The sequence below is a fragment of the Fundulus heteroclitus genome, chromosome 7 (assembly GCF_011125445.2).
Source record: "Fundulus heteroclitus isolate FHET01 chromosome 7, MU-UCD_Fhet_4.1, whole genome shotgun sequence".
Lineage (NCBI taxonomy): Eukaryota > Metazoa > Chordata > Actinopteri > Cyprinodontiformes > Fundulidae > Fundulus > Fundulus heteroclitus.
This window is the reverse complement of record NC_046367.1, coordinates 33096753-33123622: the sequence shown is the minus strand read 5'-3', so window position 1 is coordinate 33123622 and position 26870 is coordinate 33096753. Positions and strand designations below refer to the sequence as shown.

The 26870-nt window shown below is 37.8% G+C and overlaps 1 protein-coding gene across 1 annotated transcript in view; it reads right to left on the bottom strand.

Moving 5' to 3' along the window:
* The window catches only part of epha6 (eph receptor A6), a 184092-nt gene that overhangs the window by 111837 nt on the left and 45385 nt on the right, over window positions 1-26870 (bottom strand). Inside the window, exon 2 of the mRNA XM_036139516.1 lies at window positions 7806-7961. Within this exon, the coding sequence (XP_035995409.1) occupies window positions 7806-7961 (156 nt within the window). The remainder of the gene's footprint in view (window positions 1-7805; window positions 7962-26870) is intronic.

The following is a 26870-nucleotide window of genomic DNA, read 5'->3' as shown; positions in this document are numbered from 1 at the left end:
ATCCATATGTTCACTGACGTTCTCTAACAGACCTCTGTGACCTTCACAGCTGTATTTAAACTGTGATTAAATTTCATAAATTAGTTATTAGACTTTTGCATTTGGTTGCTCTAGAATTTATTTAGGGGTGTTGGAATAAAGGTGAATAGAAATACTCACATGCTCTTCAGACTTTTACTTTAATAACATTTTAGAAACCATGTATAATTTACCCAATTTATAGTTGTGCACTTATTTGTGCTGGTATATCACATAAAACCATGATAAATTAATTAAAGTTAATGATTTTAACATGAAAAATGTGAAACCTTTTACGGGGGGATAAAAGCTTTCTGAAGGCACTCTGATACATATACCCTCCTACATACTTTATATAAAATTTGTGTTATTTCATGGTGTGGTCTCAGACTGTTATCTACTTCATAAATCAACAAATACCTCACTCATTTTTATGTTCTACCAGAACGTGGAAAGTTTTAACTTGTTTTGCTGTGCTAAATGAGATATAAACTCACTTTATGATAAACTAGTGAATCTCATGTTCTATCTAATCTACTCTAAACTTCTCTGATGTTATTTACAAAAGGTTTCATCATCTCGCTTATCACCACCTTCTAGACACTATCCCGCTTATCCCTTTACATGCTCTCAAGATATTTCACTGCTGAGTTAAGAGCCTCAAATCACAACGTTTTCTCGCACGGTAAAAGAATATGCTAAGAAAAAAGCTAACCAGCATACAGTACTATACAGTGTCTTTACATTTAGCTTTAATGGAGTGAATTTAAAAATATCTACATTTTCAAAGCAACCTTTAATCAAAAATGCTTCTGTTTATCGGAATATCTTTAAAATACAAAAAGATAAAAAAAAAAAAGAGTTGTTAAGCCTCAAACTACCTAAAGCAAAGGATAGTTGATAGTATTTTCTTTAGAAAACAGGAAAAGAAAAAAAATCACACAAAGACCTGATCATGGGCTTGATCTAATCCTCAAACCTTAACTGGTCCCCAACTGTAATGCTAGATTTTCATCAAATTGCTCTTTGAGAACCACCTTCTCTGGTGCTAAAATACTATTTTGTGTCTGACTGACTACTTTACATCACCTAAAATGTGAATACACTGTCTCTTCGTGACATACTGCTAGTAACAGATTGCCTGATGTTCACATCAAACTTTTGCTATGTTTACATGGACAAAAGTAATCGGAATAAAGGGCCGATCTGTAATGATTACTGTTGGTGAACCCGATATTCAGCCGGACACAGAGTTATGTATTTTTAAAAGGTTTATTGAGAGGGTGAGTAATGGCATGTGAGGCAGGCAAGCAGAACCAGACTAGGCAGGTGAGTAGTTGCTGATGATGCAGGTGGGCAGGGATGAGCAGGAGACCAGAGGAAGCAGGTAGCGGAAGACCAGAACAGGCGATGTGGACCGGGGAACCACCAGAACGGACAGAACAAGCAGCTCTAACTCACGGGGAAACAGGCAGAACTGCAGCATGCATAACAGAAGAGTCCAGCTGGCTGAGCACACAGAAACTGGTAGAGACAGGTAGAGACACATCAAACCGGACAAGGCGAAAAGAGGAGAGAAGAGAGACGTTCTGGCAGGGATGAGATGCCTAAGGCAGGTATATGTAAGCAGGTAAACAGGGGACCAGAGTTTAGGATAATTATATGCAGCAGGTGGATCTGATTAACTGCAAGGCATTGGCAGGAAGGCTGATTGGATAGTGGCAGAGAGGTGAAGGCTGATCAGAAAAGTTAAAAGCTTTTTATACACAAAAACCCAATAAAAATTAAACAAAAAGAATAAAAATGCGTCATGTAAACAAGACAATCAATATATGATGATCGGATTAAGCTCAATCGGAATGAAATTGTATTCCGAATGAGAGGGGTGGATTATGCCAATTTATAATCTGATCAATGTACAAATAAACACAATTAGGCTCAAGTTATTTCGAATGTGGCAAACTGACCCAAGTGTGCATATGTGCCCGACGCAAACGTGACGTATTTCCTCGTTGGTGAGTGGCAGAAATATGTCGGGAAGCAAAACTGTCGTGGCTCCCGATAAACCTTTATGCTCGAAAAATAAAAGAGCTCAAAATTGCTTAACAGTAATGTTTCAACCATAATTAGAACCTGGTGAAAGTCCAGCCTGGGTGCTCAGAAGACGAACAAACTGGGTGCTCAGAAGACGTATTATAATGCTTTGTTTACTAATTTTTGTTGTTTAGCAAAGACAGAAGTACTTCTTCTGTGTTGTTTTTAGGGGAATTTCATAACCGCGGATGTCCAAATATTTAATCCAAATGCATTTTAATCCTATTGTGAAATTTTGTGCCCGTAAATATAGCTAATGACTGCATTTACTGTAGAAGTGGTATTATCAAATAGATCCTTTGTCATGTATACCCATGAGCATTACAAGTGGAAAAAGCTGTAAAAGAGTCCAATGTAGCTTTCTGTCAGGAAAATGCAACAATGTGTCAATACAACCTTCAAAAGATTTTTATAAATCGATGAACAAGGCATTTAAGAAACTACTGATTGATAGTGTCATTTGACATAAGTGAGATTTAACCAGCCTTAAAGGGACAGTGTGTAACTAATGTTGGCTTGTAATTAGGAAACATCAAGTATTGCTTTTATAAATACATATTCTGGAAAAGTCTGATAACATCACATCAAAAACGATACCTTTCTCATACCATAGAGTTAGTAGTTTATAAATACATAAGTGTCTGTGCGCCCATTGGGAGGCATCATGTTGCATTGCTATTTCTGATTTCAGTGGCCAAAATGGCACTTTTTCTATTTGTCTCCTATATGAAAACATGCTGTCAGTGGAGGAGTAAAAAACAAGCAACGACGACTGTAGATCCTTCCATATGCTATTTTCTGTTGAAATTGAGGACTATTCATACAGTTTATCCAGCAAGAGGGAAGATAAAGTAATCAAGAAAAGAAAACATAGTAACAACTGGGAAAAAACGAGAGTGTATATCTGCTAGGTGGAGGCAATTCATGAAGGAGCGGGATTCAAAATGGATGTGGAGGTTGCAGGTTTCCTGCTCGACAAGTTGATTCAATATAAGAGTGAAGTTTATTTTGGCTTTATGTTAGAAACAGGGCATCGTAGAGCAGCAACTGCTCTGTCCTCCTGGCAGAGACGGCTCGTTTGTTCGTCTCCATCTCCCTCTCAGGGAGTATGTGTGTACGCGGAGGGGCGGCGGGATATCAGCTGGCCCGCTCACTGTCTGTCGTGAAACAGCAGAAGCCGGGCTCTTTACTGGTGTTTACAGTCACTTATATTGGACCCCATATTAGACCACTGCACGTTCAGAAACGAGTGACTCCCAGAATTTACAAGCGATTTAAGAAAAAAAATAGCGGACTTGGCAACAGTGCTAAAAAACATTTCACATGATGACTATATATTAGCAGTAGCTTGGTACCAAATACATGGAGGACGTGTTTACATTGTCACATTTATGACACGCCACGGCTTCTGTAGCAGTTATCATGCGCTTAATGGCGAGGTCGTTTATAATCCATTTAGCGCACCACTAGCCAGTGTGAAAATCTTAAATACTGAGGCTTTAAAATGCCCATTTACAACTCTTTTTTTCTAGTCAGCTTTTACCCAATAACCAAGAAGAGAAAGAGATATGGATTTTGTCTTGTTTTATTGGGACAGTTTCAGCAAATGTATTTTTCATGTCTCATTTATGTGTATGTTCGCAGTTTGTAGCACTGACCAAAAGACCTTCAAAAAGGCCGAGGGTGTGTTGCTGAAGAGCAGCGTAAAATATTAAAAGAAAGCCTGTGGTCAATGGACGAGACGGAGGGTAACGCCTGGACAAGTCAAGACCTCTTTACAGAGCAACACAGAGACACAATTAGTAGAAAGGCCTCTGCTGATTTTCACATCCAGCTCCTTCTTGCCGCAAGTGCTAATAAATACATTATCTTTCAGACTGAGACCAAACGTATTTTGGAAAACATAGTTCACACTTGCATAAATAATAACACAACTGTACGTTACATCTCCCTGCAGAAGCCTACTAAGAACAATCACCATACTTACACAGGTTCCATCACATTCCACATTAAATCTTCAAAATGCTTTCAAGTGCAGCAAACAGTCCCAAGTTATTTTACAGTACCTCCCTCACAATCGCCTTTGTTGTTGGTGTTTTTGTGCTCCCCGGATGTAAGTGTTTGTGTGTCAGGGCAAGCATTGTGCTCTAGCAGGCAGCCAGCTGTCAACAGGGTGGAGTTAAAAGGCCTGAGGGATTTGAACACTCCCGTCCTGCCAAGCTCACTGTCTGCCAGGACAATGGGATGTTTCCCTCTCCTCCACATCCCTCCCTAATGTTCTCTCTCTACCATTGCTAAAAATCTCAGCAGACAGGAGAGCTCCTCCTACCGATCAACCACACCTGTCAGCGCGTCCATTCTCTCTCTTTATCTCTCCCTTCCTCCCTTGGTCATTATCTCACCTGCTCTATTCTCTCCATCAGGGAGAATCCACCCACCTACCCTCCTGCAGAGCAATCCCACTGCCATCAATCAGCCCCTATTCTCCTCTGAGGGGAAGATAGGTATCAGCGCCCTCCTTCCTTCCCCTCTTCACACTGTCTACTCTATCCAGTCCTTACGCATTTCCTCCACCTCTATCTCCCCTCTTGTGACATATTCACTTTCTTCCTCTCTCCCTTTGTCTTCCTCTCACCCTTTAATCTCCATTTTCTTCTGCCTTTTGACTTTACAGTCAAGCAAATAGTATATGCACTGAATTTTAAGACTCTAATTAGAATGCATTCTGCAAGTAAACAAGAGCTCAGTGTTTGTAAAAGTAGATGGGCTATACACGCACAGTCTAAACTGCTTTTGGTTTTTGTGGCTGTCAAAAACCACCAAAAGTCTTTTTCAAACTGTGTTTGTACTTGGAGCAAAAAGCAGCCTTGAAGACTTGGAATTTGCCTGAGGAAAAACAGCTGTTGACAAGCCATAAACAATATACTTAATTACAAGTCTACAGAGTAAGCTGCGTTAGAAGTTTTTTTAAAGTGGGCATTGAGGTCCACTTACTCAGATAGTCCTAATATGCTGCCCAGAACTGTCAGACAAACATGAAAAAAAAATAATAAACTTACTGTGAGTTTGTGTCTACTTTACTTTAAAATTCTGTAAATGCTCCATTAGAGTCTAAACTCTGCGAGGATGAATAGATAAATGGATCGATGGATGGATTTTTCACATACACTACAAAGATGTCTTGGCTTTGCAAGCTTATGATTTAAATCATTTCACTTTATGTAGTTTCAGTTCACAAAAAAAAAAAAAGCTTCTCCTGGTGCTCAGATCCAGTTACTGCTATATACTGCTATATATAGCCCATTCAGTCTGATCCTATATAGTCAAAGGCTACGTTCACACTGCAGGTCTTGATGCCCAATTTTGATATTTTTTTGCTGTTTAGATTTATTTATTGTTTGCGTGGTCGTTCATGCTACTAGTTAAATGCGACCGCCATAAGCGTTCTGTATGAATGATTCAAGACCCCAAAGCCACCCACATTCTCAGAAAAAGGTGTCACACAACAAAGCACTGTTTACAGACGGAACGATGGGTGTAATTATTAATAAAAGTGTTCAATAAAGTTTCTTTCAAACAAACAAAAACAAATGTAATAGCTGATACCGCTGTATCTGTGTTAGCTCAAATTTTGAAATACTTTATATAACTGATGAACACAAAATGGTAATTATATCCAAAACTTGTGCAAGGTACATTTGAACCATGATCCCGTTTCTTGGATTTAAGCACTTTCACACTTTATTTTCTACAGCTACGAATCAATATTTAACTTGACTAAATTTAGTTTGGTGACATAGCACCGAATTTGCAGCAGATGTCATGTCATGGTACTTTACAAACAGCTCTGATTTAAATGCAGCTTTACAGGATCCAATTTAGTCAAAATTCAATTCAGTTACTTTCAGTTCACTTCATATCAATACATTCCAGTCACCTAGCTACATTCAGTTCCTATGCCATACAATACTAGCCTCGTGAGACCATCCTGATCTCGCGAGCTTTCAAGGTTTCACTCGCAGATCAGTCTGGCTACTTTCTGTTAAAGAAAATTTGGAGCCGTTCACCAAACGACCGTCCAATCAGCGTTGGCTTTGAGGCGGGTTGAGGTGTGACGGAACGAGAAGCGTGACAGTTCAGTCTAAAGAACATGGCGGCTTCAGCCGATGAAACTAGCATTAGCGTGGCTATCGAGCAAGTTTTATTACAGAGTATTTCTTCACTGAAAGAAGAGCAAAACACTGCTCTGGAGGCTTTTCGCAGAGGAAAAGATGTTTTTGCTCTTCTCCCGACTGGTTTTGCAATTGGCTCCTCTTGTCGTGTTAGTATGTCATATGCTTCGTTGATCTGATTGGTTTATTTGGCCCGTCTATCACCAACATAGGCCAATCAGCTAACCAGTATTTTCGCCCTTTCCCAAAATTACTTCAACAGAAGGTTTACAGATGGATACGCCGAGCAAATCCATCTGGCGGAGTCAGGTTAATACAATACTGCTTAAGCCAAATTAAAATGCAGCACAATCCAAGTCAGTAGATCATATAATACAAGTAGGCAAAACGTTTGACGTCTAAGGAAGCTCAACTAGTTGTATCACTGGTTTTTAATGCAATTTTAAAACTCATTATAACGTTATACCACTTTCATTTTACTGCAAACACTAGAAAGACGATAAACCATGACCGTTAACCATGTTGGTGCTCCTAAAGTTTGGCGCTACGCTAAAAGATTATTTACCTAAGTGTCAAATAATCTCAATATTTGACTGGCCCGTTTCATATTGGAAATACATAGACTGGTGTAATATGAACTGGATAAATACACTGAAAGGAGATTCTTTCAAACAAAGTGTGAGATTTATAAAACACTTTATATTTTGCAAAACCTTTATGCTATGTGTAAATTATATTTATATTGTATGACACTTATTTCATAAACTCAATGTCATGCATTACCTCACCCCCTGAGCTGGATGCACCGCTTACCCGCCTAGTGACTTACATTTTTCTTGCAAACAGTGCAGTTTACAGATTATTGGAAACTAAAAGCATCTCCATAGTGTCGCTGGTTTGTCTTGCCATGAAAGACAAATACACTCTTCCACCCCGGAGAGCTCTCAGACGTGGCCCCCGTCTATCTCGGTGACAGCTAAATGGCTTTTTAATTAAAGGAGAATTAGTCCGGTTAAACTGTAATTTAATGCAAATATGAAGTCGTAATGACAGTCACTGAATCATCGATGAAGACAAGGCAGCTGAACAAAAGCCATGTAATTCATCCAGCGACTCTCTAATGTTCAGCTTCACACCAGATAAGTCCGAAAGACGAGGCTGGATTTATAGCCCCGGCAAATTCTGGAGAAATCCGCCAGCTCCTCAGACAAAGTAATAAACCTCCCCAGATTGTCAGACACACCAAAAGTATTGAAATATTTAATATGGGTTTACACTGAAATAATTAAAGCTGAATCTGTCAGAAAATACAACATGACATTTTCTATCTCTGTAATAAGACTGACAATGGCTTTAGACGGTTGTAATTCTACTTTGTAAATCTTGTGGGATGATTTCTCTCCTCATTTACCTTGCTGTAAACCTATCAAAGATTATCTAAAGGTGTTTATCTTACTGATATGTACATGCAGAAGGGAAACCTGTACAATGTCATGCCTTCTTTTTATGGGGTGGACTTACGCGTGCAGGCCATCGTTGGGGGATCTTTCTCAGCTCGGTAGAAGCCTTTTTCACAGCGGCAGATGGAAGCTCCTTCTCCATAGCTTAAACTGTGTGGAGGGCACTTTGAACACTTGATGTTTCCTGCATATGCCTTGTAGAACCCTGGACGGCATGCTGGAGGGAACAAAGACAAAACAGGATAAGTTGTGAGCCTTTTGGGTCAACATGTCATGGTTGCTTAGTAAAAAGATCAAGTACAAACATGGAGTATCTGGTGAAAGTATTTACACCAAGTGAAATTGTTTGCATTTTGCCATGGTATCAATATGTTTTCATAGTATTATGAGATTTACTCTGTATTCACTTTATCTACTCTGGTATCTTTAAATAAAAGCCAGTGCAACCAATTGCTTTCAGAAGCTACCTAAACAGGAAGTAGATTCCTCCTGCATTTAATTAGATCTTGGTATAAATATGGGTTTTATTTAATCCCAAGCTTCTCTGCAGAGAGATACATGTGAGGAAAAGCCTTGGTCAAAGTAATTTGGTGATTTCAATGAAAAAATACTGATAGAAACGTTACATTTAAAACCATAAAAAAAAAAAACAAGCCGTAGTGGATTTGTTGTACATAACCGTCTAATAAATCCTCTACAACAACAGTGCAGGCACTCTCAAAAATGGAATTGCATGTAACATTTTTATCTATCATGAGTGTATTTTGAACTATCTATCTAGATCTATTCACTGACACGGTTTGCCTCAGTACCTCTGACACCACAGTAGGCTACCCTCCTCTTTCAGAGCCACTATTACTTTATACCGTCACTCTGAAAAGTGACGGCTAACTTTAGACCTTAAGCTGACCCGCAGTGGTCAGCAGAGCACATCAAGCTTCCAAGCTAGAAATCCACAAGCTCCCACCTTTTATTAAATAACAACATTGTAAATAGTAAATAAAATATTACCAAGAAGCAAGAAACACTGAACTTTTAACTTCCCTAAACAAGTCAAAAATATGTGTGTGAGAAGTGTGCAGTAAAATGAAACTTGCACAGCTTTATTGAGTTGGAGAGATTTAAAAATGGCATGTGTATATGGATTAGGACTGACAGCCATTGACCAACCTCATACCAATAGACTACTTCTATTAAAAGACAAACAAACATGATGCTCTTTGTTTTGCTTAAAATATATCGTGCTACGAAACGGCGGCTTGGGGAAATCACAGCTAAACGGTTATGCAAAAAACAAACAAGAAAACAAAACAAACAAATAATAATAATTCCTTAAAACAACAGTGTGCAACAAATTATATGTTGTATTTCAGTAAATCCCATTGCTAGGACGTATGGTAGAGTCTAACTCATTATTTATTGTGGCAGTATGACATGTTTACATTCAATTCAGTTTAATTGTATTTATATAGCACCAATTCACAACACATGTAATCTCAAGGTACTTTACAAAGTCAATGTAATCAAATCATTTAGACAGATTGGTTAAAAAGTTTGCCAAGGAATCCCAACAGATTGCATTGAGTCTGTGTCGGTTTTACTTTACTGTGTCAGTGTATTTTTGAATTTGTGTTATTATGTGTATATATATTTTTAGGGGTGCCAACCAGGTATTCCTCCTGACAAGTAGAACTTTTTCACTTTTTTTTTTACTTGAACACTTGAAGAATTTTAGTTTTAAATTTTACTTTAAGCAATATGCATAACCCGTTTCTCCATTTTCCACATTTCATAAGAATACAACCAACACAATTTGTGTTAATTTTATATGATAGGCTAACAGAAACTCAAGCATTAACATAAACATGAATGCATATCATAAGACCATGGTATGCGTTTGTATTTAGTATCCAAGAGACAATCGTTTGTATAAAAACTAAAAAACTACCTTTTTCTGTAATTACAGTCACAACTCTTTTTTTTTTTGTTTTTTTGTTTTTATCACCACTTCAATTCTATAGAGTGCAATTATTGCCAGTTGTTCAGTTTAATAACCCACAGTCAGAGAGTCCCTGCAGACTCAGAAACATTCCTAAAGCACCATGCTGCCACTGCCATATCTCATATCTCACTGTAGGTATGGTGTGTTCAGGATAGTGTGCAATGTTAGTTTGTTGCTTCACGTACTTTTCATTTTGCATGCCAAAAAGGTCAAGGTTGGTTCTTCTGACCCTAACACCTTCCATATTATTGCTGTGTTCCCCAAGTAGGTATATATGCAACAAGAGAAGGCGTGACCTCGGTAAAGTGAAACATGTGATTGGATGATTGTGTCACCATGGGCGTTTGCACTGACCAAATACAGAAATTTTTTAGTTTTGCTTTTCCAATATCACTTTCATTACTGTGATTTGTTTTAATAATGATTTGATCATATGTATCAGCCTTACATACTGTTATGGTGTTATAGGCGGACTGTTGTGGGCCACTTCCAATGCACCCTGGATCGACATATCATGTGGGCAGAAAGTCTGTCAGCAAAATTACCCCTGTGAAAGATCTCCCTCCCCCCCCCCCCACTTACATCAAATGACACTTTTCTATTTAAAATACAAAATCCACTACCAGTCTACACATCTAAATTAAAAGTATGCCTACAATTTTCAAAACTATATGTACTGCTTAAAGTAAGTAAAAAGATAAAAAGAACCCTAAAGTGAAACAGGGCCTATTCAAGAAACCAGTCAGCAGATTTACACTTCCTGGTTCCTGTATGCCTTGTAGTCAATGTTAAATAGCTACTTTATGGCTTTTTTTTTTTTGTAAACAACGGGTTTCTATTGGCCACTATTGCAAGAAATTCAGATTTGTGGAGTGCATATCTAAAAGCAGTCCTGTCAACAGACTCTTTCACCTGAGCTGCCAATCTTTGCAGCTACTCCAAAGTTACTACGCCTCTGTTGGCTACTTGTCTGCCTAATGCTTTTTGCCAAGTATATTTCATTTTAGGGGTGCATCCATGTTTTGATTAATATGCAGTTGTATCGTACTCTGTTTTAGTTTGATGGTGTGATGATGAGGGTGGTTGTTGCTTGATGTTCCCTGTAACTGATCTATAAAGGCTGTTGCAGAGCAACTGTGGATATATAGCACTATCATTTAAATGCAAATTTGCATGACTGCTAAGGATAGGTGTTTGCACTGGATTTTATTCAGGGGTATCGTTGTAAACCAGGCCTGATACAAATTCTCTCCACCCTTTCCAGGTTAATTTGGTTAAACAATTGTTCAAAGCCATAATTTTTATTTACAACTCATAATAATGCACCACTCTGTGTTGATCTTTCACATGAAGTCCCAGTAAAATATATTGAAGCTTAAGCTTATAAAGTGACATGAGAAAAAGCTCACAGTGTGTGAATACCTTTGCAAAGTGCCATATATCAGATTATTGTAAAAGTTACCAGTACGATCTGAAACACTTGATGCCATTTCATTAACTGTCTTATAAAAAATTAATTATTATGCTGCTTCAGCAGTGCTGTTCTATCAAAACCGATATACATATCAGATCAGCACTGTTACAGTGTTATCAGTCTTGGTGTGCTTCAAAGTAGCATCACATGGTATTACCACACATGTTGATCAACTCAACATAATCCATCCATCCATCCATCTTTTGTCTCTATGCCTTAATAGGTTTTCTCCAAAAACACAGAAGTATCTCCTTTCTGTTAACTGCTGAAGACATTTAGCTATAACTGACAACGAGACAAAAAACTTGTGCAGGATTAATTCTTCATCAGTGTTAATGTAAGATCACAGGCTTACAGCCATTTGTCCTTGAATATAACAACATTGGCATAGAGGAGAAATACTTAGGAAAAATGCTATATCAAGAAAAACAATGACTAGAAAATATGAGGTGGCTCACACAAATAAAAAAACATTCTAACATACAATGAAGGATACTTCTGAACTCCTAAATAAACTCCTGAATAAAAATATTTTTCCAACTTAAAACCTTGAGCTTGTTCTCTTAACATCTGACACACACCTATTCTGCTATTCATTCTGGTGTATATAAAGACATTTAATTGTGGAAATTAAGCACATTTTGAGGAACATCAAGCCTTGTCAAGGCTTTGAAGTACCTGTGCAGGTGTATTGGTTTAAGGGGTGTAGAATTCACAATGTTTTACTGCATAAGGATGCAGTCCTTTACTTTTTCTGACGTTTTTCTGCTGACACTACAATCCATTTTCTCTCATATTTAGTGATCAGGAGCATGTAAACATGGAAGTTCAATTCTCTGAGAATGCCCCCAAGAGATTAAATAGTTATTTGCTAAATCAGAACATGGGTCAAGCTGCTGTCAGTTGGCGCCTCTCCAAGCATTCTGGATGCTGAGGTGAGTGAATTTTCATTAGTGTAAACAGGCTGCATGGGGAGCAGGAGACAATACTGTTCCTAGAGGGCTGTAGTTTCCCATGTCCGACATATGGCAACATGAGATTCACTAATATTATCGGGTCATTGTTTTGACATTTGGGCAGGAACTTGGTTCCACTCCGTAGCAGTGTTATAAGTGGGATATTTCTGAATGCTTATGTTAGGATACTTTTTGACATGTGGCAGCCTGACTTACCTGACAAACAAATACAGTATCTGATTCCGAAGCCAGCGTACTTTCCCTTAACAGTGAAATGCAAAGCAGATCAACGATAGTATATTTTGGGATTAAGAGATACTTGACTAGACAAATGCTTGTAAAGCAATACATTTTTGTTCCAAAATAGGGACAATTGTTTTCATTGTTTTGTAGCTGTAATTGTTTTTGTACGTGCAACATAATAACTTATTGATACCAGACTTACTAGATAAATGTCTTTCTCCTTCATAGAAAGGATTCCTGGATCAATGTGTGCTCCTGTGTCTGCTCTGTCTTCTGTAACCCCCAGTTGGTCGAGGCAGATGACCGCTCGTACTGAGCCTGGTTCTGCTGGAGGATTTTCCTCCCTGTTTAAGGGGAGTTTTCCTCTCCACTGTTGCTTCATGCATGCTTGGTAAGGGGGATTGCTGCAAAGCCATCAATAAAGCAGACCACTGTCCCTGTGGCTCTACGCGCTTTCAGGAGGAGTGAATGCTGCTTGTCAGGACTTGATGCAACCTGCTGGGTTTCCTTAGATAGGAAACCTTTTTGTATGATTTGATTGAATTTGACTGTAAAGTGCCATGATATTACACATATTTTGAATTGGCGCTATATAAATAACATTGAATTAAACTGAATTACTCAATCAGAATAAGAACAAGCTTTACTGGCCAATATTTTGTGGACAAGCAAGGAATTTGACTTTGGTTTCCAGCTCTCAGAGCATACACACATTAAGAACAGATACATAAAATAGGAGGAATTAAAATAATGATAAATGTACTGCCATTTTTTATTTGTAAAAGAGATTAAAAATTAAGATTGTGACAATGCAAATAGGCTTATTTTGTTTCACAGTGTTATAGCTGATACTTAGGCTGTAAGGTACTCCTTGTGTCCATCAGAGTGACAGCCTGGGGGATGAAACTGTCTCTTTGGCAGCTGGTTAAAGCTTAGTAAACATTTTACCTAAAGAAACAAGCTTGAAATGTGGACTGTTTTCTGCTTAATTGCACTGCTTTATAACTGTTTTAAAACAATTACCGTCTAGCGACTTTAAACTTTAATTTACATTTAAAATTGGTGGATGTATTTTGGGAATTTTAGACTTTGCTGAAATTGTGGTTGATGCATTATTTGTGACTTAGTTTTTTTCTTTGAAAGTTAAAGTTTAATTTAACAACAAGTGGGTATTTCTCTTTGTAAAGCTTTGAAAAATACATTAAAAATCTTAGAAAATAGATCCACTGAAATATCTTCACCACAGGCTTGAAACAAGATACTTTATTGTCCATCAAATGTACACAGAATTGACTCGACAGGAAGTGACAGGAGCATTAGCTTTCACAATTCTCCTCTTCACATCCCCATCACTGGTTTTTACTGACGAGAATAACTGAATTTGGTAACACAAACTTCGCTGTTTGAAGGGAATCACCTTGAAGCAACGACAACGAGTCTCTCCATTGCTAGCTGTGATAAATGGAGCAGTGGGGAGAACAAGGAAGTGCTTGAAACCGAGGCTTGAACGGATCAAACCGAAGCAATTAGGGTACGGACAGAAAAGGAAGAGACACACATACAGGGAGCAGGAGAAAAAAAGTAAGCTGCAGATGCTAGTTATAGGTCTTTCTTACATTGTTGGTGTAAATGATTGCTTGCCAAACTAAAGTTATCCTTACTGGCCTTCCCATCATCAGCTGAATGTGGGCATACATGCATGGTGTGTAGCACACAAACACACCCACAGCCAATCTGTATTAGTATGATAAGTGACATCCCCCATAGCGTATCAAGGCTGCCTCTGTCATTAACCTCTGATACCAACATGTCCTTGAGTCAAAAACCGTCAGTCAACTCCCACACCCCAGCAGCCCCTGTTTTAGACTCTGTCAACCTAATGATGCCTCTGCCCGACCTTCGCTGAACTGAGGGGTTGCTCCTTTTTCGAACCACTGTGTCCTGCTGCAATCTGTCTAGATGAGCTTTGTTGCAAGGCCACAGCCATGCCGTGGAGAGGGTGAACATGCGTCATCTGATCCGGAACACAAACTGGCATTCACACAGAGACACACATGCCTATTTACCCAACCACCAAAACACACCAGCACCTATAGAAGGAGCCCTGGGAACAAACAGCAAACAGAAGTCGTGTAGACAGTTTGTTGAATGTGAATGAAGCCTGGAGATTGTGCCTGGAAAAACAAAAGGTTGATTTGATGATCAAATGTTGATTTTGATCCATTTAGGATTTTTCACCCAACATACAGGCAATCACCTGCATTGTTATGTATAATTAGGGGGGGGGGGGCTATTTACCATTAAAAAAAAAAAAAATCTCCAGATGAATATTTTATCTAATGCAATCAAACATGAACAGCTTTCAGTTTTGTAAATCAGTACATATGATAAAGTGAGTTGTGTGCATAAGAAATAGATTAAAGAGCAACATGTAAGGAAAATGTAGAGCAAATTAATGTTTGCTTAAACTTTGACGAAAGTTTTATCAGCTCAAATGTACAAATTTTGCTCAAATGGTCAACTTTTGCCACTGGCTGAAACTTATTTAGCATCCCTTTTTAGAGCACATGCTGTATGCAAAGAGGGTAAATTTGGCAATTATTCTTCACAATTCACTAAATTGCTCATTGTATTTATTGAACTGGAATTCAATAAGAAAAAAAACAATACACTTGTAAAAGAATCTTGAAGATGTCACTAGACACGTTATGTTTATTTTAGCTTTTTGGTTACTTTAAATTATAAAATAATTCTACAAACAAAAATTAAAAAGTAATCTAAAAAATCTAAACATCTGTTCAATAACATAGTTTTCCACAACAGGACAAGACAAATGGACTGGTTTACTATTTGAAAAAAAAACCAAAAAAAAAAAACACAGACAACTGTCCAAGACCATCAGACACGCTGTTATCAAAAAACATGACAGTTCTAAAGGCTTTAAGGCATTGCAGGATAAATCAAAGTATTCATAAACTTGTCAAGGAGTTTCACAGTTTCTGGGATTTGCAGAAGATAGTAGGCACAAGTTGATGATTACTGTTGAACAAAATGTGCAAGATGCAGACCAAAATAGACAGGTGAACATATTTAGATGCTGCATTTTTAAACAAAGACAGTGCTTTGTGGGTGAAGGTTTAACGAGGCCTGAGCACAATAGCAAAAAAAAAAAAAAAAGGGCTACAATAATGACCCTAAATATATACCCAGATAAAATCTGAACTGCAGTGTAGTATTTGATCTCAAAGTAAGGTAAGATCTAAACCAAAAGAACACAACTAAGTAAAAAGCTTAAAGGTAAACTGATTAGAGCTTGTAGCTACGAGGAAAATAAAAACATGATTGCCAAAGGCTCCCCAAAAAAGTAAAATTTACTAAAGAAGATATACATTTATTGCTATTATTGAATATGATTTACTTGTACCTTTGAAAATTTGTGTTAGGGAAAAGACAAACCCGCGAGGCAGCCATTTATGTCTTTAACATTACATATATTAAAGTTATCAATTGTTGACATGTTGAAATAACAGTTGATCAGTTCCTTATATTATAAACGTGGTGTTGTAGTGCTTTCACCTACTTGACACTAAGCAGTAGTAATAGATCAGGTTACACAGGAGTATGCCATACACCTCAGAGGAGAATTAACCAGGGCTGAGCAGAATGAGAAAATTGTATCCTGACCCTCTGGCCTTTGAGTCTTTGATGTAATTCTAGACCTTTAACTCAAGGTTAATGAGATCTGGAAGTCACCCAGAACATCTCCAAGCCCAAGGCTCAGAGCACCAGACAGTGTCCTGAGACACAAAGGTAGCACATTGGTTGAAAAGGTCTCTACTCCTTAATCACTGGACCTGAACAACACCGGAGAAACTGGCAGGCATATCATGTATGAGCAGCAGACCTGTCTGGCTGCCTATGCCTGTCTAACTGTACGTCTCAACAAGCCCTGCAATCCATATCAATATGTGGGTTCTTTGTTTATCCACTTAAATACAACTTACAAACGTCCTCTGAACAAGGAGTAGTGCACATCTCATGACTAATGGAGCATAAAGGACATGTTGGCCAAAGGTGTCTTAAGTAGGAAGAAAGGGCGGGCTAGTGTACTGTACATTCTCAGCAGCAGTGATTCCTAAGCTTGGTGTTGAAACTCCACTGTTGGTCTTACATGAACACCTGCTACAAACTTGACATCCAGAAATGAAAGTGAACAAAACTCCTGACACATAATTAAGCTATAAACGGTCGGACAGATAAAACAACAGTACTTAGAAATACATAAAAGCAATATGTTCACTGCTAATGTTTGTGGAATCACTACACTTGTTTTGAAATGATTTAGTGGGATATTCAACCAACAATCAGCGTCACACTTTTTTCAGTTATTTTGTGGGTCAGTATCTGAAAGGTTTGGGAACCACTGTCATTGTGACGTTCACGGATGCAGTTTGAGACTTTTGTTCCAGATTCTGCTTCTGGTGTACAGAAAAGAAATGAAGTCAACATTAGAAATCAAGTAAAATATTTCTGCTGCACAGGTTCACCTTTCCTTTTTCCATCCTTCCTCCTAAATCTCCCTTTCTCAAGCAGGCAGAACAATTTAACCAACAGTAGAATGATTCCAATACTTAAAAACAGTGAATAAGTACATTTCCTTTGCAAACATTTAAATCAGTACCTGAATAAAGGTAGGAAATAAACGCCTGCATAGATTTTTGAACATCAAACTTTAAGTTTATTGAGTCAGGCAACTTTTCCAATTGCTCAATCTTAGTGTATTTTCATGTTCAAACAAGAAATCTTTGGGTTACTTCCTTCAGTAACAGCATCAACACTGAGGAGTGTTTTGGTTTAAGCAACCTGGTAGCCCTTATGAATTTCCATTGATCATAAAATTGTGGACTTTTTCCAGCTGGTCAATCAGCTGTCGGAGCCGATTGACCAGATGCAAACGAGGCAATTTAGGGTCAACAGCTGACTTTTTGAGGACGTTTCTAAAAATATGCTCTGAAGACTATTGCGCAAAAAAAAAAAAACGAAAAAAGAACAAGAGTGTAAATGGCTTATATAATCAATCAAATAAGACATCTGCTGGTTAGTACAGTTATTATTATAATATTACACTTATTAATATGATAAGCATAGACAGTATGCAGTTGGAGTCTTTTTTAGTATGTAGCAGATGATGGTGGGTTTCTCTCCAGGTAGTCAAAGCGAAGAAGAACAATTCCAAGAGGAGCACAATTCTGCAGCATTTACTTGCAGATCCACATCAACAAATGTTGCAGAATAGTTCAGCTCTTGAAATCAAAGGCAGTGTGGTGAGGAGGCGATGCAGCGGATGAGAGATCGTTGCAGAGATGGTGGCGTTACAAGCGAGATGCAGCCTGAAACTTAAAGTAAGCATGTGAGAGAAAAATAAAATGGAAGAAATGCTCTATTTTTAGTTTCATTCCAACAAAAATATTACAATCCTTAGTGCTTGGTTTTGAAAACTCTAAAGCAGACCAAGTAAAGGCTTTATTGCTTTTTGGCTTTGCTGACACAGTGTGTGTTTTCCCCAGATATACTCCATCTGTGATATAGTGAAACAGTAACCCCCTGTCTTTCTCTTTACCAATTACAATTCCATTCTCTTTGCCCATGTGACAGGCATTCATGTCCACATCCAAACAAAACAAGACCAACTGCCAGGAGCAGGGACAGCCACGGACATAAATAAATATAACACGGAGCATCTGTGCTTTCAGATTCATTTGCATTGCTTCTGGTTGTAATGCATTATGCACCACCTACTGACACTAGAGATGATGAAAAGTAACACATCCTTTTAGGCTTTGCTTGAAAAAAAGACGCAGTACTGCAACTCTCAGACCCAAGTTTAATAGTTTCACATGTAATTAGAAAAAGAAAAAAAAAACACACTCTGAAACACTTGAAAATGAAAAGCAATCCTCTCGTCTGCCTTCCCGTCCGTTTCTCCAGCTCATCACACTTCCATACTCTCTTCATTAGCTGAATCAAGGAGTCCTATCTCTGATTTGCACTTGAGCATTAGCAGGCCTTTCTAACACACCTCTGCTGGAGCGATGAGTGGTTGGTGATAAGGGAGAAGCAGCCTTCATAGTGTTATAGCTTCAGCAAGTTATTTATATCCACGTCACAACCGCAAACTGTGTGATTCCTTTTCTTCCCTTGTAATATAATTATATAAATCTTATCATTACTGTAGCATTATTAATCAGCATCAGACATCATTGTTACCCGCTGGTCATTTCTTCTCCATGGTCCAACGCTAGGGTTATGTTGTCAGTTTGGCGTATACAAATGTCTACGCACCGTGGCTCAACACAGTGTACCCCTTGTTTTGTGTATTGTCACAATTTAATAGCTATAAAGCTATAAAGCTTGTTTTTTAGAAGCAGGCTGTTGCCGCTCCAACAGATCCCAAACATAAATCTAATCCGGAAAATGCATATAAATACTGATGTTTACTTTAAATGAGTTTTCCACATGAAGTACGGGGATAGTAATGACCATGTTCTTCTTTTCATTGGCAGAAACCTGAGAGTCATGTGACCCGGTTGTAAGCCGACGTAAATTAATAGGCCAAATAAAACGTGGGAGTGAAACGGATCAAGGAGCCAAATTGTTACAATACCACGTTTCCCCCTGCGGACCGATGAGCTATTATACGTTTCTCTGCGAGACTGGGTTACCCATTCCACAAAAGCTTTCCTCATATGCACATGATCAGCACATGAGGGCCTGTATTGTTCTTCTTCTTCTGTATGGTTCTGGTACCACCTGCTATATTGATTTTATTTTGTTTAATGCCACTGATTTTGTAGCATGAAGTTTCATAAAGTTTACTAAAACAATGGAAATTCTTTAGTAAAGGTTAGATAACGATGATAATGCAAATGCCTATTTTTGTTAGAATAAGAACAATATTGTTATCAATAATAAATACTAGTATTCATTGACAGTTACTGATTGCATATTTTCAAATTGTCTGTCAATATATTACACGTTCCCACTCCCTGCTTAATTATTAAATTAACTTTGTACTTGCTGTTTTCACACATTTACTGTAAACAGGTGATTCCTCCTATTGTTTTATCTTAAAAACAGATGTAAATTCCTGAATAAATTCTCACGCTTATCAAATTCAAAGTATTTAACTGACTAAATATTTTTATTGTTTGTATTGACCCAGGAATGGGTTTTTGGAATATGTGGCTCGTGAACTTATTACAGATTTACCGATGCAGTGGTGTGATACGGCCTTTGTCCACCTAAGTCGGTAACCGTATTCACTTCTGATTTAGCAAAACGTTTATGTACAGAGTCTGATTTGTAGCTTGAACTTTCAGATAAAAGAGAAAGGAAGTGTCCATAAAAGATAAAAAGCAAATTTACAACCCAACATTGAACTGAAGATGAAAACACAAAGAAGAGAAGCGAGTAGGAGCCAGATTCCATCTAACACAGCGCTGGATGGGGGAATTCAAGGGTGAACGTTTCTTACTCCATATCAGTGACATTATCAGAGACACGGATCTTTTTATGAACTTTACAGAGGCCAGCCTCACTGATCCCTTTATAGCAGTGTTTATAGCAGCACAGACAGCACACTGGGCAGAATGAACTAACAGAGTAGTAAACCTCTCAAAAGCCATCAGTTAACTCAAATTGAGAGGCCGCGTTCTCTCTAAATCTTACGTTAGAGACAAAATGCAGCCTATAACTAGCTTAAGGGCGGACAGTAAAGATTTGTTTATGTAGTCTGAGCTGCACTGCTGAGACAATGCTCTGACAGGCTCCAAGATATTGCTGGCTATCTGCTAGGATATCTCTAACATTTGAAAACAGCAGTAAATCTTAGGCGGGGCTTATTGTTGTCTACGAGTATTTACCAGAGACAAATGCTGTTAGCGACAAGTAGGGCAGTAAGTATCATAATTCTTTTTTTTTTACTGCAGTGAGGACCTGAAGAAAGAAATCTTACTACATGTGGAGCATGTGCAAAACAAAAGGTTAAAGCTACATATTTCTCTTAGTTTGGTTTGGAAAAAAGTTCATAACGGTTCACGGATGAAAACAAAACAAAACATCAAATTAGTGGATTTCTATAGCTGAGCATTAAACTCTTAGTGTTTCCCTTTTAAAAAAAAAACATACCCAAGAAATGAGTATAAAAAGTGGAAATTTATAGTCTTTTTCAAAGCTTTATTTTGTTGTTGTTCGTGTTTTAGTTAGAAAGCGGTTTGACCTTGTTTTAGACTTGTCAGATTATCTTTAACTATGACAGATACATGAACATCTAACATATGCCAAATAAACGAGGGATAATTTGCTATAGTGAAAACTGTTACTACAGCAGTCACAGGATTTCTGATCCACTTTATTACATGTATAAAATCATGTAAAATTTGTCATGCAGCATTTGTGACACTTTTTTTTTTTTAATTTTGACAGCATAGACAGATTCTTGTATAATTATCCACAGTCCTTGAACTTTTTCAAAATCTTCTCATGTTCCAACCACACACAACATTCTTCTTCCCATCAACTCTAAGCAACTTCTCTGTCCAAGCCAACGAGGATCCTCCCCAAAGCATGATGCTGCCAACACTGTTTCACGTAGGAATAATGTGCTCGTTGTGATGTGCAGTGTTAGCCTCACATGTAGGTCACAAAGTTTACTTTAAGTTTAGATCAGAACACCTTCTACTAACAATCACAACCCCCCTGCAGTATCTTCATGACCCCTGTGTTGAGAATCTCTGCTCTACATGATTTGTAGCAATGTTGTTGTTTTTTTCAACAGTGGCTTTATTCTTTACGCTCTTCTACAAAGGGCAGATTTGATGAGTGCACAGAGAATAATTGTGAAACCCTGTAGCTTCTCCAGAGATACCAAGGTGGTCTTGGCTGCTTCACTGTCAGTACAGGTGGGCGGCTCATATTTTGGTAGGTTTGCTGTTGCCTGACACTCTTTCCATTTTTGAATAATAGATTGAGCATCGCTCATTTAGAAAGCTTGGGATTTGTTTTCTAACCTAACCTTGCTTTTATCCTCTCTGACAACTTTATTCCTGACCGGGTGTTTTACTTGCTCTTGTAGAGGAGCGTTGAAACTTATTTCATGAAAAAAGGCTACTAGTCTATCCAAGCTACTTTGGTACAAGCCATTTCTTGTGAGATTTAATGTCTGACATTTTATGTGTTCGTCATATCTAAAATTATGAGCAAAATATCAGCGTTTTATCTGACCGTTATCCTCTGGCTCATCTGCTTGCTGCTGTGTTTTAGCGTCTCTGCACAGATTAAGAAGAGGGCGGTTTTATCGGCTGAATGTGATGGTGTGAGCATGCTTGTGTGTCTTTCAATGAGAGGGGAAGCTGTTTCTCATTTTCGCAACTCCCGCTGAAGCTAGACCTCTGTGGAATCTGTAACTTGCAGTGGTATAATGAAAGACACAAAGACAACTGTTTTGCTGAATCATTTTTTGCAAACTTTTGATTGATTTGACCCCAAACTCTTCATGGTGCTGCTTGTTTACCAATGTTCTGTAACTTTAGTCAGTCTTTACAGAATAGTTGCATTCATACTGAGAGTAAATTACACATAAACTGACTAATTACTAATTTTGACTTCTGAAGGCAATTGATGAATGTGGTTTAATTTAGGGGCATCAAATTTCAGAATTTATTTGTGAAACAGTTAGAAAATGGAGGGAAATTTGTCTTTTTATAAGTCAAGCAAACAAAAGGGAATTCAAAACTATCTACTACCTTTTGGTGTATATCATTTAAGATCCAAAGAAATTACAATAACATGTGTGGTTGTAACATGAAAATATCTAAAATAGCGCGCATCAATATGTATTCAAAAACATAAATTAACTGTTTTTTTTTTTATTTTGAGCTACTAACAAGTCAAATAACCATTTTTTTAAAGGAAACATCATTTTACATTTTATGACATTTGAATTATGAGAGCAAAGACAGAATAAAATCCTGTCTATGCAACCAATTCTCCATCATCTTACTTATTTTATGTTTCTGTGATGTCTCAGTTGTTTGATCCACTGCAGATTTGTGTGATATTGTTTTATTTTTCTATGTGAAACTCAGTTCATTGAAAGGAATGCAATGTAAAGCAATGAAAGCAAAAATTACAGTTGCATTTAATACAAATTAGATTTTTTCCCCCTACTGTAGCAGATTTAAATTTCACCCCCTTTTTAACAGATTGCCTTATAACCTTGTTTATCTAACTATTTTCACAGTTTGATTGTGAAGATCTCACAATGCCTCGTGTCTGTTGAGGCAAAGAGAAAGAGTGTCCACGTTTGAATGTAGTTATTATAAGGTGTTATGAGGCTTAGCGTGACATAACATAAAAATTTTCCTCGCTGTGTGCCTTCCTTCCACATGATTGATGTGGCTGTGGTTTTAACACGCTGTTAAATTGACAGCAAATCGTCTGTAGAAGAGGTCGCATTAGCATAAGCGCCTTCTTGTGGAAAATAAACAACGGCAAATGTCTTTTCAAAAAGTGCGGAAACAAAAGAGGAAGATAACGACACGGCAGTGTTTTAGCAGCATCAGGCACATAATGAAGGTGGAGAGAAATTAAACCGGCTCAGTCAACTTAAATGCCTTGGATGATTGTCGACACTTTGTTGTTGTTGAGAGCTCAGTCTTTCAGTCACGCAGTCCAGCTGAATGAAGTGGATGCATAGGAGAACATTTCTGAGCTGCATCTGCAACATGAGTATACTCACTAGCGTTTTGAAATTAAGTACTAAGAGCAGGCATGGAAAGCTTGTTGTATTTCTTTTGAGGCTTTTGAACATCTATCGAGGCCACTAGAAAAGTTAAGAGGTATAGTGAAAATCACAAAAAGTAAAAAGCGAATATGTTTTAGAGTAGGGGATATTCAAAGTAGAAGAAAAATTCTAAATGATGGTAAATACTTGAATGTAACATAAAACAGCAAATAACTGTATTAAGTAGCATATTTGTAAAGCAACTCTAAGAATGAAAAGACATGAAAAGCATTAAGTTGGAAGCTAGAAAATCAACCTTTTGTACCAGATGATATACAACAGCATAAATAGCAAAACCTTTAAAAATTTAATGGTAAATTGAGACTTGTGGTGTCAAACAGTAAAGAAAAAAATATGAGAGTCGAGGACGAGGTGCACAAAGTGCTTCCAATATTAAATTTGACCCATTTTCAGGAGGCAATCTTTTGTCATAATCGATCATATAATATGCAAGGCAAACCGACTGCAGTAAATAAGTTTTAAATGAACAACAGAAAAATAACAATTGTTGTTCAAGAGACTGTCTCTGCTAGCTTTGAAGGTAAAGGTGCCCGCAATATCCGAGATACTCAGTCTGACTAAAACAATGAATCTCCTGTATGTGCATCAGTGAAGTAGTAAACCTCACAGACACCATAAACTCATGTCCACAAACTGGTTACTGTATCCAAGTATATTCATCGACAGGTGAGTGGAAAGAAACGGTGCTCCAGCAACAACCATTCAAGAATCTTTGGTAGCTTCACCAGGAGTGGACTGAGGCAAGAGTCAGCGGATCGAGATCCTGCACATGGACTCTGAATGTCGCATTCCTAATGTCAAACCATTCCTGAACCAGACACAACGTCAGAAACGCCAAAGGTCCAAAGTCCTCTTTTCAGATGAAAGAAAAATTGGCTATGTTCACACTGCAGGGAAATGCGACACAATCCCATCTTTTTGCGCATATGTGACAAATATCAGTCTTTTTGATGGCAGTGTGGACTGTCCAATTCCGATCTTTTCATGCCCCCCCCTCCCAAAAAAAAGAAAAAAATTCAGATTTTTTCCAAGCGTCCGCTATCTGAATGGTCATGTTGCATTTTATCCGTCTTTCACGTCACTCTCCCGTCTCTCACTACATCCACACAGCAGGAGGATCATTATTGACAGCTAAGCTGCTTTTTTCTTACCTTACTTAGTCTCGCTATGATGTGCTCTTAATATTGTCGGGTCCCATTGCTCATCAGCTTTCTAATAATACCAAGGAAAGATGCTGGCTATTATTCGCGTTTGATTTTCTTTTTGAGGTTTTTAAAAACAAATAAAAACCCTCATTGGACATTTCCAGAAATAATTACATTCACCATTACTTCCTTAAACAAACACGCTGCTGTGTGACGTCTCCTTCTGTTATCCGAGCATGCAGGTCGCTTTGCGGTCTTGAACTGTTCAGATAGCAGTATGATGGCGGTTGCATTTAATAACAATAATAATAATAATATAAATGGCCACCTCAAATACAAAATCCGATCTCAGCAAAAAAAAAAAAAATCGGACCTGAGCATCAAGACCTGCAGTATGAATGTAGCTGTTTTGTCTCTATACTCTTTATCGTCAAGAAGTTGCGACACACCGGACCCAACAATGAGGATGACCTGAAGGCAGCTATCAAAGCAATCTGGGCTTTTGTTACAACTCAGCAGAACCACAGGCTGATCGCCTCTATGCCACACCATATTGATGCAGTAACTCATGTAAAAGAGCCCCAACCAAGTATTGAGTGCATAGAAATGCAACGACTTCTCAAAAATCTGAGATTTCTTTTTTAAATATATTTCATTATTGATCTTATATAATATTCTAATTTATATAGACACTAGATTTGGAGTTTTCAATATCTGTAAGCCATTATAATCAAAATTACAAAAATGAATGCATGTAATACTCCATGACTTCTTGAAATCAGAAGGCCATGGAGGATAATTGGGATCCCCAAGTCTGCTTGCTTGATTCACATTGGCTCCAAAGTTGAGAATGAAAAAAAAAAAATAAACCTTTATCCAAGTGGTAAAATAGGAGTGTCAGTAACTTTACTCTTAAAAAAAAGTTAATGGAAAGTTTATTTTTCATAAATATACACTGGTAGATTTTTAAACGTAAAGATTCAATCTATAAAAAGGGAGATGTCCCAAACACTGTAAAACAATACATTTAGTCATCCCTATTTGAAGCAACAAACAAGAATTATTATCCACTTTTACTCAAAATGTTGCCTTTAGGGGCCCCTTAAAATTCAAATGTTTTCAGGTCCTGGATCGCCTGCACCTCCTTTTTGGTCCAGCGAGAATTTTTGTTTTAAATAAACATTTTTTAACAAAGGACATGAAACACTCAAAGTGCAGTCATTTGGGATGATTGAGAGGGGCTTCATGGGACTAGTGGGGAACATTTCCCAGTAATTAGGGAAGGATGAGCACAATTGGAGCACAGGCTTCTCTTGTTAATGATCTGCAGACAGCACACTCTTTGCACAATGGCTTAAATCCCACACAAATTTCCAAACTGACAAATGCTTTTGTCACATTGTTTCAGATCAGTTACTCCAGCAGTTAGTGCAAATCAAAACTGGTTTCATCAAGTGAGAGGAACAGGAGATTGAATCTTCCCTCTTCCAAAGTTAATGCACGAGTCAATTGACCAAATCGTGTACAGCAACATAGCAAAACTCGGCTGGATTTTAAACAGAATCTGTGTCAACACACTCAAAACAACATGCAACACTACAACATTACGCAGATGTAAACATCCTTCAAAAAGTTTTAATCTTGTCGAACTGTTACATTTTATGACAGGTAAGTTGCATGCAATTTATCTTTGAAAGCCTTTCAGATACTAAAACATAAAAAGATATAAACGTTAAGGCACATGTAGGCGGTGCTTATCTATCCATGATGGGTTTCCACCTTACGGCACAAATGTAAGGGGATTATCTGCACCCGTCCGTGACTTGCCACCATCAGCAGTGAAAAAGGACGAGACACAAAATGTGAGGCCAAACTCGCTGTTAAAAATGCACTCATGCAATCAAACGTGTTGCTGAAGTGTTAATGAGGAGTAAGGGAAAGCTTCTTAAAGGATCTTCTCTGACTGAAAATAGCCTGTTAGAGAAAGGCAAAAATCACAAGTGCCAACGCTTGCATGGAGAAGAGAAAGCAAGAGATGAGAAGAGGATGAGTTGCCGTGCAAGATGCAGGTATGAAGGGATGACATCCAATAATGTTGAAATTAACTGTTGTGTTTTTGACATAGTCCCAAGAGTAGTGGTGGTGAGGTAAAAATATAAAAGGGCACACCATTGACACCATAAGTTAAAACTTACTTTACTAGAAGCATCTTTTTGGTCAAAGCTGATTTGATTTCCTATCAAAATGCATAAAAAAACATCCTGTTTTTTAAAAGCCTTTTTCAGTTGAGTTCAGATTTGAGACTCAGGCATGAGTCATCATCATTGCTGATAAGTAGTCACACATTAAACATATTCTTCTTATAAATGTGTGTTTATCAAGAAAATAATCGGTGCACTACGTACAACAATTGTCAAGCAGACACTGTTGATCAAGTAATGT